At 39.5% G+C, this 15,502-nt stretch overlaps 1 protein-coding gene across 2 annotated transcripts in view; it reads right to left on the minus strand.

Annotated features, from left to right (window-relative positions):
* Positions 1 to 15,502, minus strand: part of LOC124784850 (tight junction protein ZO-1) — a 484,431-nt gene that overhangs the window by 74,087 nt on the left and 394,842 nt on the right. The window contains exon 15 of one of the 2 annotated variants that reach the window (XM_047254133.1): positions 6,930 to 7,484. The exons of the other annotated variant lie outside the window; for it this stretch is intronic. Coding sequence (XP_047110089.1) covers positions 6,930 to 7,484 — 555 coding nt within the window. The remainder of the gene's footprint in view (positions 1 to 6,929; positions 7,485 to 15,502) is intronic. 2 annotated transcript variants of the gene reach the window in all.

Below are 15,502 nucleotides of genomic sequence, written 5' to 3' on the forward strand. Positions count from 1 at the left end.
TGCTTTTCACCAATGTAATCTAAAAATAGTTTGTAAGTGCAGCAGAATCAATCATAATAATTTTTTTGACAAATTATACACAATTATTAATTATCTGAATACTCTCATAAGACAATATGAATTATTACATCAACTCATATGTACTTATATGATACCAAATTATCAACACTTTTCTGTTGCATGTTTTTAACTGATTAAAAATCATATCTGTCAGAAATGTACTAGTACCTCACAGTTTCAAATCACTGAAAGTAATATTCAGACAATTAATGTTGACAATTGTAGCAGCTTTTTAGCTGTGCTACTGGAGAGTAATTTGCTACTGGCAATACACTGTTTTATACAGAAAGCAGAAAGCAAAAGAAGTGAGAGGAGATGAAAGGCTCCATCAGACTACTATATAGGGTGGGTAAGTAATATCATCAAGCCTCACAAAAAAAGGCAGATCTCGCAACCTAGTAAACTGAAGATGTAACCTTAACTACTTGAAAAAACATTTTCTATAGGCTCAAACTGCACTCTCTTGACCATTATCACATGTAAGCTGAGGACATTATTGCAAACACGATACAGTACAAGTGTAAATATCTTGCAGCTTAGATGATGTGTTTCCAGGTAATCATTATAACATGACAAATACTTTCTTCTTCACAGTATTTCAAAAACTGACTACAGTGTCTCAACACTAAGTTCAGTTTCTAGACTTATGAATATGTCTGATACCGCAGCTTGCAGCTCCTGGTGGAGATGAGGAGGTGAGACATCAATATGCTGTGCAGAGAACTGGAATTCTCTACCCAGATGGGCAATCTGCTTCTAGCAATCACACTTGCCAAACCTCAGAAATAAAACCTCTCAATTTCTTCAGTCGGTAGTGAACATATTACGACTGACACCTCCCCGATTCTACCTTCTTCTTTAATTTTAGTGAGCTATGGTTCCAATCCCCCCCTCATGAACCATGGAGCTTGATGTTGGTGTGGAGGCTCGCATGCCTCATCAATACAGATAGCCGTACCGTAGGTGCAACCACAATGGAGGGGGAACTGTTGAAAGGCCAGACAAATGTGTGGTTCCTGAAGAGGGGCAGCAGCCTTTTCAGTAGTTTCAGGGGCAACTGATTGACTGATCTGGCCTTGTAACATTAACCAAAACGGCCTTGCTGTGCTGGTACTGCGAACGGCTGAAAGCAAGGGGAAACTACAGCTGTAATTTTTCCCGAGGGAATGCAGCTTTACTGTATGGCTAAATGATGATGGCATCCTCTTGGGTAAAATATTTCAGGCGGGGACTACTCAGGAGGACGTTGTTATCAGGAGAAAGAAAACTGGTGTTCAGCAGGCCAGAGTGTGGAATGTCAGATCCCTTAATTGGGCAGGTAGGTTAGAAAATTTAAAAAGGGAAATGGATAGGTTAAAGTTAGATCTAGTGGAAATTAGTGAGGTTTGGTGACAGGAGGAACAAGACTTTTGGTCAGGTGATTACAGGGTTATAAATACAAAATCAAATAGGGGTAATGCAGGAGTAGGTTTAAAAATGAATAAATAATAGGAGCGCGGGTAAGCTACTACAAACAGCTTAGTGAACGCATTATTATGGCCAGGATAGACACGAAGCCCACACCTACCACAGTAGTACAAGTTTATATGCCAACTAGCTCCACAGATGATGAAGAGATTGATGAAATGTATGATGAGATAAAATAAATTTTTCAGTTACTGAAGGGAGATAAAAATTTAATAGTCATGGGTGACTGAAACTCAATAGTAGGAAAAGGAAGAGAAGGAAACGTAGTGGGTGAATATGGAATGGGGTTAAGGAACGAAAGAGGAAGCCACCTGGTAGAATTTTGCACAGAGCATAACTTAATAATAGCTAACACTTGGTTCAAGAATCATAAAAGAAGGTTGTATACATGGAAGAGGCCTGGAGATACTGGAAGGTCTCAGATAGATTATATAATGGTAAGACAGAGGTTCAGGCTCTCAGCACTATGGGACTTAACTGCTGTGGTCATAAGTCCCCTAGAACTTAGAACTACTTAAACCCAACTAACCTAAGGACATGACACACATCCATGCCCGAGGCAGGATTCGAACCTGCGACCGTAGCGGTCGCACGGTTCCAGACTGTAGCGCCTAGAACCGCTCGGCCAAGAAGTTCAGGAACCAGGTTTTAAATTGTAAGACATTTCCAGGGGCACATGTGGACTGAGACCACAATCTATTGGTTATGAACTGTAGATTAAAACTGAAGAAACTGCAAAAACGTGGGAATTTGAGGAGATGGGACCTGGATAAACTGAAAGAACCAGAGGTTGTAGAGAGCTTCAGGGGGACCATTAGGGAACGATTGACAAGAATGGGGGAAAGAAATACAGTAGAAGAGGAATGGCTAGCTTTGAGAGACGAAATAGTGAAGGTATCAGAGGATCAAGTACGTAAAAAGATGAGGGCTAATAGAAATCCTTGGGTAACAGAAGAGATATTAAAATTAATTGATGAAAGGAGAAAATATAAAAATGCAGTAAATGAAGCAGGCAAAAAGCAATACAAACGTTTCAAAAATGAGATCAAGAGGAAGTGCAAAATGGCTAAGCAGGGATGGCTAGAAGACAAATGTAGGGATGTAGAGGCGCATATCACTAGGGGTAAGATAGATACTGCCTACAGGATAATTAAAGAGACCTTTGGAGAAAAAAGAACCACTTGCATATATGTCAAGGGCTCAGATGGAAACCCAGTTCTAAGCAAAGAAGGGAAAGCAGAAAGGTGGATGGAGTATATAGAGGGTCTATACAAGGGCAATGATCTTGAGGACAATATTATACAAATGGAAGAGAATGGAGATGAAGATGAAATAGGAGATATCATACTGCGTGAAGAGTTTGGCAGAGCACTGAAAGACCCAGGTCGAAACAAGGCCCTGGGACATTCCATTAGAACTACTGACAGCCTTGGGAGAGCCAGGCATAACAAAACTCCACCATCTAGTGAGCAAGATGTATGAGACAGGAGAAATACCCTCAGACTTCAAGAAGAATATAATAATTCCAATCCCAAAGAAAGCAGGTGTTGACAGATGTGAAAATTACAGAACAATCAGTTTAATAAGCCACGGCTGCAAAATACTAACACGAATTCTTTACAGACGAATGGAAAAACTGGTAGAAGCCGACTTTGGGGAAGATCAGTTTGGATTCCATAGAAATGTTGGAACAAGTGAGGCAATATTGACCCTACAACTTATCTTAGAAGAAAAATTAAGGAAAGGCAAACCTACACTTCTAGCATTTGTAGACTTAGAGGAGGCTTTTGACAATATTGACTGGAACACTCTCTTTCAAATTCTGAAGGTGGCAGGGGTAAAATACAGGGAGTGAAAGGCTATTTAAAATTTGTACAGAAACCTGATGGCAGTATAAGAGTCGAGGGGCATGAAAGGGAAGCAGTGATTGGGAAGGGAGTAAGACAGGGTTGTAGCCTATCCCCTATGTTATTCAGTCTGTAAAGGAAACAAAACCAAAATTTGGAGTAGGAATTAAAATCCATGGAGAAGAAATAAAAACTTCGAGGTTCGCTGGTGACATTGTAATTCTGCCAGAGACAGCAAAGGACCCGGAAGAGCAGCTGAATGGAATGGACCGTGTCTTGAGAGGAGGATATAAGATGAACATCGACAAAAGCAAAACGAGGCTAATGGAATGTAGTCAAATTAAATTGGGTGATGCTCCGGGAATTAGATTAGTAAATGAGACACTTAAAGTAGTAAATGAGTTTTGCTATTTGGGGAGCAAAATAACTGATGATGGTTGAAGTAGAGAGGATATAAAAAGTAGACTGCCAATGGCAAAGAAAGCGTTTCTGAAGAAGAGAAATTTCTTAACATTGAGTACACATTTAAGTGTCAGGAAGTCGTTTCTGAAAGTATTTGTACGGAGTGTAGCCATGTATGGAAGTGAAACGTGGACGATAAATAGTTTAGACAAGAAGAGAATAGAAGCTTTGAAATGTGGTGCTACATAAGAATGCTGAAGATTAAATGGATAGATCACATAACTATTGAGGAGGTAGTGAATAGAATTGGAGAGAAGAGAAATTTGTGGCACAACTTGACTAGAAGACGGGATCGGTTGGTAGGGCATATTCTGAGGCATCAAGGGCTCACCTATTTAGTATTGGAGAGCTGCATGGAGGGTAAAAATCGTAGAGGGAGACCAACAGATGAATACACTAAACAGACTCAGAAGGATTTAGGTTGCAGTAGGTACTGGGAGATGAAGAACCTTGCACAGGATAGAGTAGCATGGAGAACTGCTTCAAGCCAGTCTCTGGACTGAAGATCACAACATGGTTCCAATGTGGACTTAATAAGACTGAAGTGTGATGTCAACATAAGAGTGAAGATTATCAGGTCCTTAAAAATTTAGATCTCACAGTTCCACTAACAGTGCCATTAAGTTGATGTTTTAGAACTAAAGCAGTACTGGCAGTTTACAGTTGCTGAAGAAAGCAGACAGTAATAACAGTGTTAGTTACCAACCACCACTAGAAATATATATACAAGAGTACCATGGTATCACCAGAAAGAGGGGGCTGTTCCTCATTAGACAGTCTACAGTCAGAAATGAATTATGCATTATTTTAAATGAGGTTTAAATTTTGCACTATGTGGATTTATTTTCAAGCAGCTGGAGATTACCTAGTTTTGACACTAAATTGACTATGTTAGTGGACATATACTTTATATGCTCGATATTTGGCATTTGTGAATAGTACACTGAGCTGAAAAGCACTTTACACCGCATATTAGGTACACGATCTCCGACGGAGAGGTTCTCTTACAGTGGGAAACTCCTACACGTTGCTATTGGAACTTTAACTGTCACTGTGCAATATTGACAAGGAACTAGTTACACTCCTTGATAATATCTCTCCACACTGTCCCTAAGGGAGTCAGTTCAGGACAGCGTAAACAAACTGCATACGGAGCACATGTGGGGCTGCAGATCAGGTAGGAGGAACGGCAGTATCTGTCAGTCTTCGAAGTGTCAAAGTGTGGACAGGCACAGCTCAAGTGAAATGTAGTGTATACAAAGGTGAAAATTAGGAGCTGCATTTTCCTGGTGTGCTGGTAGCCAATTAGGTAGTTGTCAGTACAAAGGGGTAGTCGCTGACAGCTCATTTTTGGGCTTACACAATTCCACTCTGGCCTACAAAAGAGGCAACACACTTGTTACAACATCAAATTCACATTCCAGAGGACAATGGTTCGAATCCATTAGCAGCTCCCCAGATTTAAGTTTTCCCTAAACTGCTTAAGGCAAATATCATGATGTTTCTATCAAATGCACTTGATCAATTTCCTATGTGTAGTACTGACAGCCCAAGCTAGTGTTCCACCTCTAATGACTTCAGACAAGAGATGTCAAACTGTCCTTTCTTTCTTCCCAGAATATATGGCTTCTGTCTGGGAATGCATACAGTTCTGCAGGTGTCTGTATTAACCTGAGAGTGTGTGTGTGAAGCTAAGCAACCTGTTAAAGATATTGACAACCACATGATACTCTGTCATCCAGTGCCCAGTTGTCATCCTACAACCTACAACCTCCTTCTGTGCATTGCCCCCCCCCCCTCCCGCCCGCCCACTCCCCCCCCCCCCCCCCCCACATACACACAGACACACACACACACATACACACACACCACTCTCATAGCAGTATTCACTGTATGAACACAAATGTCATGGTACAATAACCCATTTCCCAAAGACTAATCATTCTGACCTGTTCTAACTCATTCACACCCTGACACTGTGGTATCACGTATCCACACCAGCCCACAGGTGTCAGAGTTGGCAACAGAACTGGAAGTTTCCACCAGACGTCATCGTGCTCCTGCGGGATCTTGCGGAGGTGACGGAGCACGCCCACTGGGCCACGCCTCCAGCAGTGCGCCCTGCCGTCGCAATACAGGATGGCTGTTGGCAGCCACACAGCCCACTTGCACTTGGAACCTCTCCACTACTTCACGCTATGCAGTCGCTGACTAATTGTGGCGCCGATATCGTCATTCACGATATAGTTTGGAGAGCCTCGAGCTTGTTGGCACTGAGAGCTGGACTCTATCTCTTGCTGCATTATTTGCAATGAGTTTTTGTAGAGTCGGAGAAATACTAGTTATGTAAATCTTCCACTGACTACGTTAACGTGTTCGCCGATCGCTTTTGCTCCCGTCCAGTTTTCCTCTGATGACACTTACTGCACCGCTCTGTACCCCACCTCTCCTCACTACTGTATACTGAGTCATACGCAACAGCTGTACCCCTCCCATAATGATGAGATGTACTAGTACTTACTTTCATATTTTCATTTTGTTTAAGACGTCTTCACCGATTCTACCCTGTGTAATACTGGATTTTCCAGTCACACAATTAGAGCATTAATGAGCTTATGTAGGTCAATGATTTCTGATGATTTGTTCCTAGTACCTCCCACATTCCAATATTCATTTGGCCATTCATTCCAGGTCTATTATGTTGGGGACAGTTATTCAATGGTGTTGGTTCAGTCAGAGAAATAACTTGTTACGGGAATATGATAACACAAACTTTAGAGACATTCAGAGCAGTTGTAGAAAAAAAAAGGATGAAATGCACGCATTTTACTTTCATGTTGCCTAGAAGTGTCACAAGTCAGCCAGTTCGTGTGTTTATTACACAAATGTGAAAGATAATTTATTTTTAGCTGCAAAATAGATCTCTAACAACACTGTATGCAATTATTGCCATCAGCTCAGATAATGCTACACGAATTGAAATGATCCATTCTAAAAATATAAATATCATTAATACTTCTATTTAGCAAGAACTATAGTCGATAATATGTCTGATATGTAAATAATATATTGGAAAAAAATGTTTGGACTTACTGACTTCATATTATGCCTTTCGAGAGATGAGCTGCCTGCAATTCTGTGATGTGGGGTGGCATTTATGTAATTTGGAGGCTCACTACGAGACGCGAAATCGGGTTCTCCGTCACTAGCTTTCCCGAAGAGTCTTTCGGCAGCAGACCTGCCTAAAGTAGTGTGAGGGGGCTTGTTGCTGCGATCGATACGGGGTGGGAGTTCGGGCGGCCCACCGGTCGGGAGGGGTGGGGAGTGGGCCAGTGGGGATCGAGGCAGGGCACCTCCACCACTCCCGTCGCTCGTCCGGAGCTGAGGGTAGCCGGCAGGACTCGACGCCTGATGGTGGTGGTGGTGGTGGTGGTGATGGTGGTGGTGGGCATAGTTGAGGTCGACAGTGGAGGAAGTGACGGGAGGCTCACTGGCTGCTGTCGTCAGGTGTGTAGGGGAGAAACCGTACTTGCTGTCACCCCCTTGAGATCTCCGTTTGCCGATACCAGCTGACGTGAGATTGTGCCCGTGATGATGATGGTGGTGATGCTCAGGTGGGACAGGGACCCCATTGTGGTTATCATAACCCTGCAGTAAAAGTATACGACAAAAATAGTAAAACTGTACATAACTGAACACAAAAAACTAGACATATGTTTTTACATTAATAAACAAAATAAAACAATGTATATATTTTGTGCTAAACAGCTGTGTACACAAAAAAACTACCTCGGGAGTTCTGAATAAGAGCAATGATATTGAATCAAAAACAAGATATTGATAATTACTTCTTAATTTTATTTTTTTCACTGCCACATTTCTCTTGTGGCAGATTTCAGAAATATATTAAAATTTTTAATACTTGAATGCAAACACTGCTCTAAACAAGGTCAGGCTGTCCATGTCAGTTACTGTAACTTCTAATATTAATCATGGACATCATACAAACTGGACATAACAATATCAGAAAGACAGTTAAAAGATACCATGAAATAATAAATAAATATATTCTGACAATATATACAATCCGTGAAAGATTTTCACATAACTCAATGCATGATAAAAGTCTGTGAGGGATAAAGTTACATATTCTGTATCCCAGTCTGCTGATTAACAGAAATGTCGGACTCAATTTTCATTAAAGAGCTACATAAAATATAAAATTCTCACTTTTACATGCCACTGTGCTTGTCTTTAGATCTTATCCCACAAAACAATTATTATTATGGACAGATATGCATAACAGACACAGTGAGGAACTTACACATATTTATAAGTTCACCTACTATTTCCCATTACACATTCTCCATCCTGAAGGTAAAATGAATGTGGTCCTTCTCAATATTTATTACAGTGTTTTTATATAATTTGAATGACAGAAATGTGTGTCTGAATCAAGAGAGGAGTGTCCTACTAATAGAGCTTAAATTTGAACAAATTAGGAAACATGGTTGAATCCTCAGTATTTGTATTGTTTAAATACTTATCTGACCAGAAGCAAGGAAAAGATAGGCTACATGAGCACATAAAAGCCTGACAAGTAAGAAACTACTTCTCTCTTTTCTCTTGCTCATTGTATTGAAATGTAGCACAGCAGAATACTTCCCTTTGCTGTAATCCCACAACTAACATAAACATTGTAGTTTCTCTTTTTATTACTTTTCTTTCTTTCCATATACTAGCCATATATGAAACCCTAAAATTTTTATCAATGGCATATTTTTCTAAACCTCATTATTCACTGTATAGTTCACAGCCTGTTGAAAACAACAATGTAAATAATTCATGCGCAAACATTTTGTTTGAGGAAATATTCAAAATTTACAATTAATGAAAAACACAAGGTCTTTAGAATTCAACCTTGCTATTAATTCTGTGTTTAGAGATCGACATACCTTGTCTGAAAGCCCTAATTTTCATTTTTCTAAAGAACACTTTGACTCTTCTGAAAACTGTGTAATTCAAAATTATCTTAAAACTATTGCCATCATTAGAATTCCAGAATTTTCAGACCTTATAATTTAATCTTTTCAAAAATCCACTGCTGTAAGGCTGTAGACCCACTTTTCTGATTCCAAATATGAATGATTTTCCTAGAATAATATGCTAGTATATGAAATATTCCAATTATAAAATTTGATTCTCCAGAAAATTCTTGGCAGGCTTTTGTAAATTCGACTACACACCCTCTCATTCAAAATGTAAAACAGGTCCTATCATTTATATCTTTTGATGATATTTAACTAACTGTTAATTATGACAGTTTCACGGCCTAATGTGGGTATGCATTCTATACTTTTTCTTGTCTTTGCAAATATGAAAACTGAGGTAATTTAGTATTTTGTGATAAGTGTCCTATGTGTGTCTTTACACAAGTAATATAGACAGAGCCAGAGTCAGTCCAAGGCTAGCATTCAAAGACTGCAGGAAGTCTGTACCCAGTAGTCATTTCTAACTTTGTGAATCAATTGCCATTATTTCATGTGAGTCCACACTACACAATCATCATGCAATGGCGATGCAGTCAGTGGGAGTTTAGCATTTGGTCACATAAAATTTCATGCCAGCAGAGGATGCTGACAGAGACTGAATTACATAAACACAGCTACTGTGTGGAATGTACTAATATTATGATCACCATCATAATAGAAAGAGTGTGATAACGTGATATCTAGTAAAGTTCAGTAATGTCAAATAACCAAAAAATATACATGTCTTTCACTATCTAGCGGCCAGAAACAGTCGTCATGTGTGTACAAGAGGTGCTTATGTGAAAGTGTGTGTGTTATCTACTTCAGTAGAAGGCATTTTGGCTGAAAGCTAAAACGTATAGCAGACTTTTCATTGTGCTGGTCTGTGACTCAGTGTCTCCTCTGTATAGTGTGCAGCAATCTATCCTTTTTCATAATATCAAACTACAGAAAAGTAACAATATTATGAAAAGAAAAGTGGCTACTCACCATATAGAGGAGATGCGATGCTGAGTCACAGATAGGCACAACAAACAGACTCACAATATGAGCTTTCTGCCATCAAATATCTTTGTCAAAATTAGACAATAGACACACACACAAACACACACGAACAACAGCAGGAGTGGCAAATGGGTGGTGGTAAGGAGGAGGCTGGGGTGGGGAGGGGGAAAGATAGCAGGGTAGAGGTGGGGGACAGTGAAGTGCTGCTGCGGAGTGCAAGAACAGCCAGGTGCAGTTGGGAGGTTCGGCGGAGGCAGGGGAGAGGTTGGGTGAGGGAAGTGGGATTGTGGAAACAGTAACCACTGTAAAATATCTACAAGTAAGTAAGTAAGTAAGTATTCAGAGTGACTTTAACTGGAATACCACATATAAGAAATAGCAGGAATAGCAGATGACAGACTAAGATTCATAGGAAGAATCTGTAGTAAATGTAACTTATCCACAAAGGAATTGGTTTACAAGGTGCTTGTTCAACCCACTCTTGAGTACTGCTCTTGAATCTGGGGCTCCTAGCAGGTAGGACTGGTAGAAGACGCAGAGAAGATCCAATGAAGAGTGGCGCATTTTATCATGGGATCATTTAGTTGGTATGAGGGCGTTACAGTGATGATCAACAAACTGCAGCTGGGTTGGGTTGGGTTGTTTGGGGAAGGAGACCAGACAGCAAGGTCATTAGTCTCATTGGATTAGGGAAGGACAGGGAAGGAAGTCGGCCATACCCTTTCAAAGGAACCATCCCGGCATTTACCTGGATCGATTTAGGGAAATCACGGAAAACCTAAATCAGGATGGCTGGACGTGGGAACAAACTGCAGTGGCAGATGCTACAAGAGAGGCACTGTGCATCATAAAGAGGTTAATGTGGTATCAACGTTCGATACCACACTTGTTAGGGGTTGCAGTTATCGACTGTGGTCTGTACTAGTATCGTTGGACCCGTGAGTCTAGACTAGCGCTGCTCCGCAGCTTGCAACGAATCTCTAGCGTACACTCGGCCACTCATGCTCGGGACGTCAAGTAGGAAAGTTGTATAGCCTTCAGCTGAGAGGATGCAACCTCTAACAAGGTGCTTAGTTAAAGTATGGCCTCTATAGCTCTCTGTTTGTAATTATATTCCTCCTGACTATGAAGACTCCTGTACCATCAGTTAAGTACAATATATAACTTTTTACCAACAACTTCTAATTATTTTAGTCGTTGCAGACCTAGACCGTACAGCCAGTTCCTTATCAACTTCACTGACAAACCTGCTGTATATGCAAAGAAGAGATTTGTATGTCTCCATTTAGCATTGGCCACCAGTCATTCACAATGGCAACGATTCGCTCGTCGTCATCGTAACAGTTTACTATTGAAATTTCGAGACACTACTTTCAGAGGAGAGTCAAACAACTTCCTCAGCTCACAAAATGACCATAATGACAAAATTCACGAAATTAGAGCTAATACAGTGGCTTACCAGCAATCATTCCTTGAAAACACTGTTCATGAATGGAACAGGAAGGGGGAGATCAGTTACTGGCACCAGACAGACCTTTCACCATGAACTGTCAAGTGGCTTGCGGAATACAGATGTAGATGTAGATCCAAAATAAAATGCAGCATTCTCCCTACCAAGAAATTCCAAATCCAGTACCAAATTTTGTGTGGTAACTTATATGATACTACATTCATTAACAAGCTTCAGTGTGAAACTAAGTCAGATGTTCTTTGGAAGTCAAGAAACACTGCACACAATTTGTAAATACGATAGTCTTGACACTGCACAAACATGGTGTAAAGATTATTTATGAACTGATAAAGAAGATGAAAGAGTGTCTCACACTGGCAAAGAACAAAGGAGACCCTACTCATTAAATCAAGAATATACCACATGCTGTGTATATTTGGAAAAGCCTGTATTGGAATGGGCAATCCTCCAAAATCAGGATTGCAGAATTAAAATGATAGTGTAGGTTGGGACAGGCAGACATATCATGTGAGACTGACCACATTATAAAATTCACCTCCTCATAAAGTTTCATTAGGGTGAAGAGCTACCACACACACTTGTTCAGTGAAGCCATACAAATTCACAAACATGACAACAGTTTCAACAAGGCAGAAGAAAGCCTCAGTGTAAACATATCCTGGATTCCTGTGCTGTAGTGAATGACTGTTCCAGGTAACAAGGGGAGAATCAGAGCAGTAATGATCATGAAAAGGCCCTCAAACATTGGGTGCAATAGGTCATCTCCAATTGTGGATTTGGCACCTGTCCACAGGAAGGAATGGAGGGTGACAATGCTAAGGCACGCATGCTGGTGAAATGTCATGAAAATCATTAAACAAACAATGGTTGAAAATGGCATGGTGGAAGTCAGCAGGCAACACATCAGCAAGTGGCCACAAAAGCACCAACAATTTTATATCTCATTATGTTTAAACTCATGACTATATTTTAAGATTCTACGACAGCTGGCTGTGAAAGATATTGGTCAGTGTTTTGTGGATCACTTCTGCTAACATTCCTGTAGAGGGCTACAACCTGTGCATTCTTCATACTTCTTTTTTGAGGTGCCAACTATAACTGAGCCAATAATTCTGTACTGAGTCTTAAAATGATTCCATCAGACCCTGAAGGCTAGTTCAATTTTAGTGATTTCAGCTTTGTCTCAACATTGCTGGGACTAATTTCTATACTGTTCCTCTTTTCAATGGTGTGAATATTAACTGAGGCAGTTTTCCTAGATTTTCCTTCATAAAAGAACAATTGAAAGCAAGAGTTCAGCATTTCTACTTTTGATCTGCTACCCTCAATGTTAATTTCTTTGTCATCCACGAGTGTCTAGACACTTAACACTGATGTCACTGACAGCCTTTACATACAATAGGAATTTCTTTGGGTTTTGTGATCAGTCGTCAATAAGATTCTGCTATGGTATTTGCTGAAAGCTTCATACATTGGCCATTTGTCAATCAAGAACAATTCATTTGGCACCTCCAATTTGTTTTACATTTATTGTGTGGTTGTCACTGTTTCTTTGGAAGTTTCTTTTGGAGACTTTATACCATGGAGGGCGTCTCCCATCAAGAACTGTTCTACTAGACAGATAACCATCTAATGGTTAGTCAAATAATTCTTTATTCTTTATTCTAATGCTCGGATCAGGAGCCCAAAGGATGAGATGTATTTCTTCCTCATCATGCTCATTATCGATTCTATTTTCTTGTCTACTGTTTCAGCTGAAGCTTTCTCCAATACACATTTATTTGATAATGTTTATTTATAGATGTCCTAATTATTCTTCTTTCTATCTTGAATATTTTGTGAATTTCTGCTGTATTAGTTGTTTTGGAGATGGTTTCAGCTGCATATGTTATTTCTGTTTCATAGTGTTTTAATTTTGGAGCTATCGACAGACTTCTTTTTGTTGCATGTGTTTAATGTTCAATTTTTAATTCTATTTTGCCATGTTGGTTTCTCATTTGTTTTATGTTCTGACTTCACTTAAATATTTAAATGTATCAACAGTTTTGATTTCCTTTTTTTCAATTGTAATTTTGTTTGCTAATTGTTTTTTCCCTCAAATGGCAGTCTAAGGCTAATTTCTGCACTAATTCTTGTAGTGATTTAACTTGTCAGCTGGTCTTAAACACTGATGATCAGGAGAGGAAGATAATCAGCAAATTCCAAGCAGTTTTATACTTATGTAATTTTCTTTCTGAGTTCCCAATTCCTATGTTCTTTAGGTTATCCTTTTCCTTCTCTGTCATTATATATTCCAGTGACCCACTGAACAGTTATTGCGGTAGGCAGTCACCTTGTCTGAAGCCTATTTTTATAACAAATGTTTCAGGAGTTTCTCCTCTAAACTTGATTTTTGATTTGGTGTTGGTTAGAGTAAGTTCTATTTGTTTAATTAGTTTTTGATGAAGTCCTAGGTTCCTTAGAATTTTTAATACAGGATATCTATGGAGACAATCATATGCCTTCTTTAAGTTTACGAAGGTTATGGTCAAAGATTTGTTCCATCACCTGTAATATTCCATAATTATTTTTAAACTAATGATCTGCTCTCCATGACTTCTCTGATGTCTAAAACCTTCCTGATGTTCTCCTAATTTCTACTCTAGTTGTTCTTTGATTTTCTCATATAAGATCTTGGATAAGATCTTGTTCAGGCAGTCTAGTAGAGAGATTTTCTGCAGCTGCCTGGATTACTCCTAAAGCATTTGTTATATTAAATGTGTCTGGTGCATTTACCATATTAACCCTCTGTAAAAATCTGATCGTTTGATGACACTGCCAGTCTTTTACAGGTGTAAATGAAGTACATCTCTGACAAAGACGATTGTGGATATCGTCAAAAGCTCTGATTTTTACAGAGAATTAATACAACATTTACCTCAATAATGTTTAATAAAAACCTCCAAATGTTTTAACAGCACTTTACGTGACCTCAACATGGGCACTGGTAAAGTTTCCTTCTGCTGATAAAACAAAGGAAGGGGCAGAGGGGAGGGCAAAGTTTACATTCTGTAGTTTTCACTTCTTCTGTACTGTGTCTAGTTGATGGTGGTTAAGAGAGCAGTAGACTGGATGAGATTCCAAGTGCTTTGAATTCTCTCTTCTGTTCTGCTTCAAAAGAACTATACAAACAACTGAAAACAGGTGCTCAACAGATATAATGGTAAAAAAAAGGGCAGAATCATCTTCCTACAATGGCAGGAAATGACATGGTATTCTGTGGGCTGTCAAGCTATATGCTAATGCACCCTTGTCAAACAACACCTGTAAGTATGTAAATGTCTGTAATATAAATTACATTATAAATAAATAAATCTTCTGCTACCAGTCACGATTTTCTTTATTTTACTATTTGCACGACGCGTTTCGAGAACTACAGTCGCAGGCTTTCAAAAACCATTTATAATGGATCAAATCAGATAAATTACATTATTTTTGTTGTTCTTAAATTGTTGTTGTTGTTGCGGTCTTTAATTCTGAGACTGGTTTGATTCAGCTCTCCATGCTCCTCTATCCTGTGCAAGCTTCTTCATCTCCCAGTACCTACTGCAGCCTACATCCTTCTGAATCTGCTTAGTGTATTCATCTCTTAGTCTCCCTCTACAATTTTTACCCTCCACCCTGCCCTCCAGTACTAAATTGGTGATCCCTTGATGCCTCAGAACATGTCCTACCAACCGATCCCTTCTTCTAGTCAAGCTGTACCACAAACTCCTCTTCCCCCCAATTCTATTCAATACCTCCTCATTAGTTATGTATTCTACCCATCTAATCTTCAGCATTATTCTGTAGCACCACATTTTGAAAGCTTCTATTCTCTTCTTGTCTAAACTGTTTATCGTCCACATTTCACTTCCATACATGGCTACACTCCGTACAAATACTTTCAGAAATGACTTCCTGACACTTAAATCTATACTCGATGTTAACAAATTTCTCTTCTTCAGAAACACTTTCCTAGCCATTGCCAGTCTACATTTCATTTCCTAATCTAATTCCCTCAACATCACCCGACATAATTCGACTGCATTCCATTATCCTCATTTTGCTTTTGTTGATGTTAATCTTATACCCTCCTTTCAGGACATTGTCCATTCCGTTCAACTGCTCTTCAAAGTCCT

Source organism: Schistocerca piceifrons, chromosome 1, assembly GCF_021461385.2.
Source record: "Schistocerca piceifrons isolate TAMUIC-IGC-003096 chromosome 1, iqSchPice1.1, whole genome shotgun sequence".
In the NCBI taxonomy this organism is placed as follows: Eukaryota; Metazoa; Arthropoda; class Insecta; order Orthoptera; family Acrididae; genus Schistocerca; species Schistocerca piceifrons.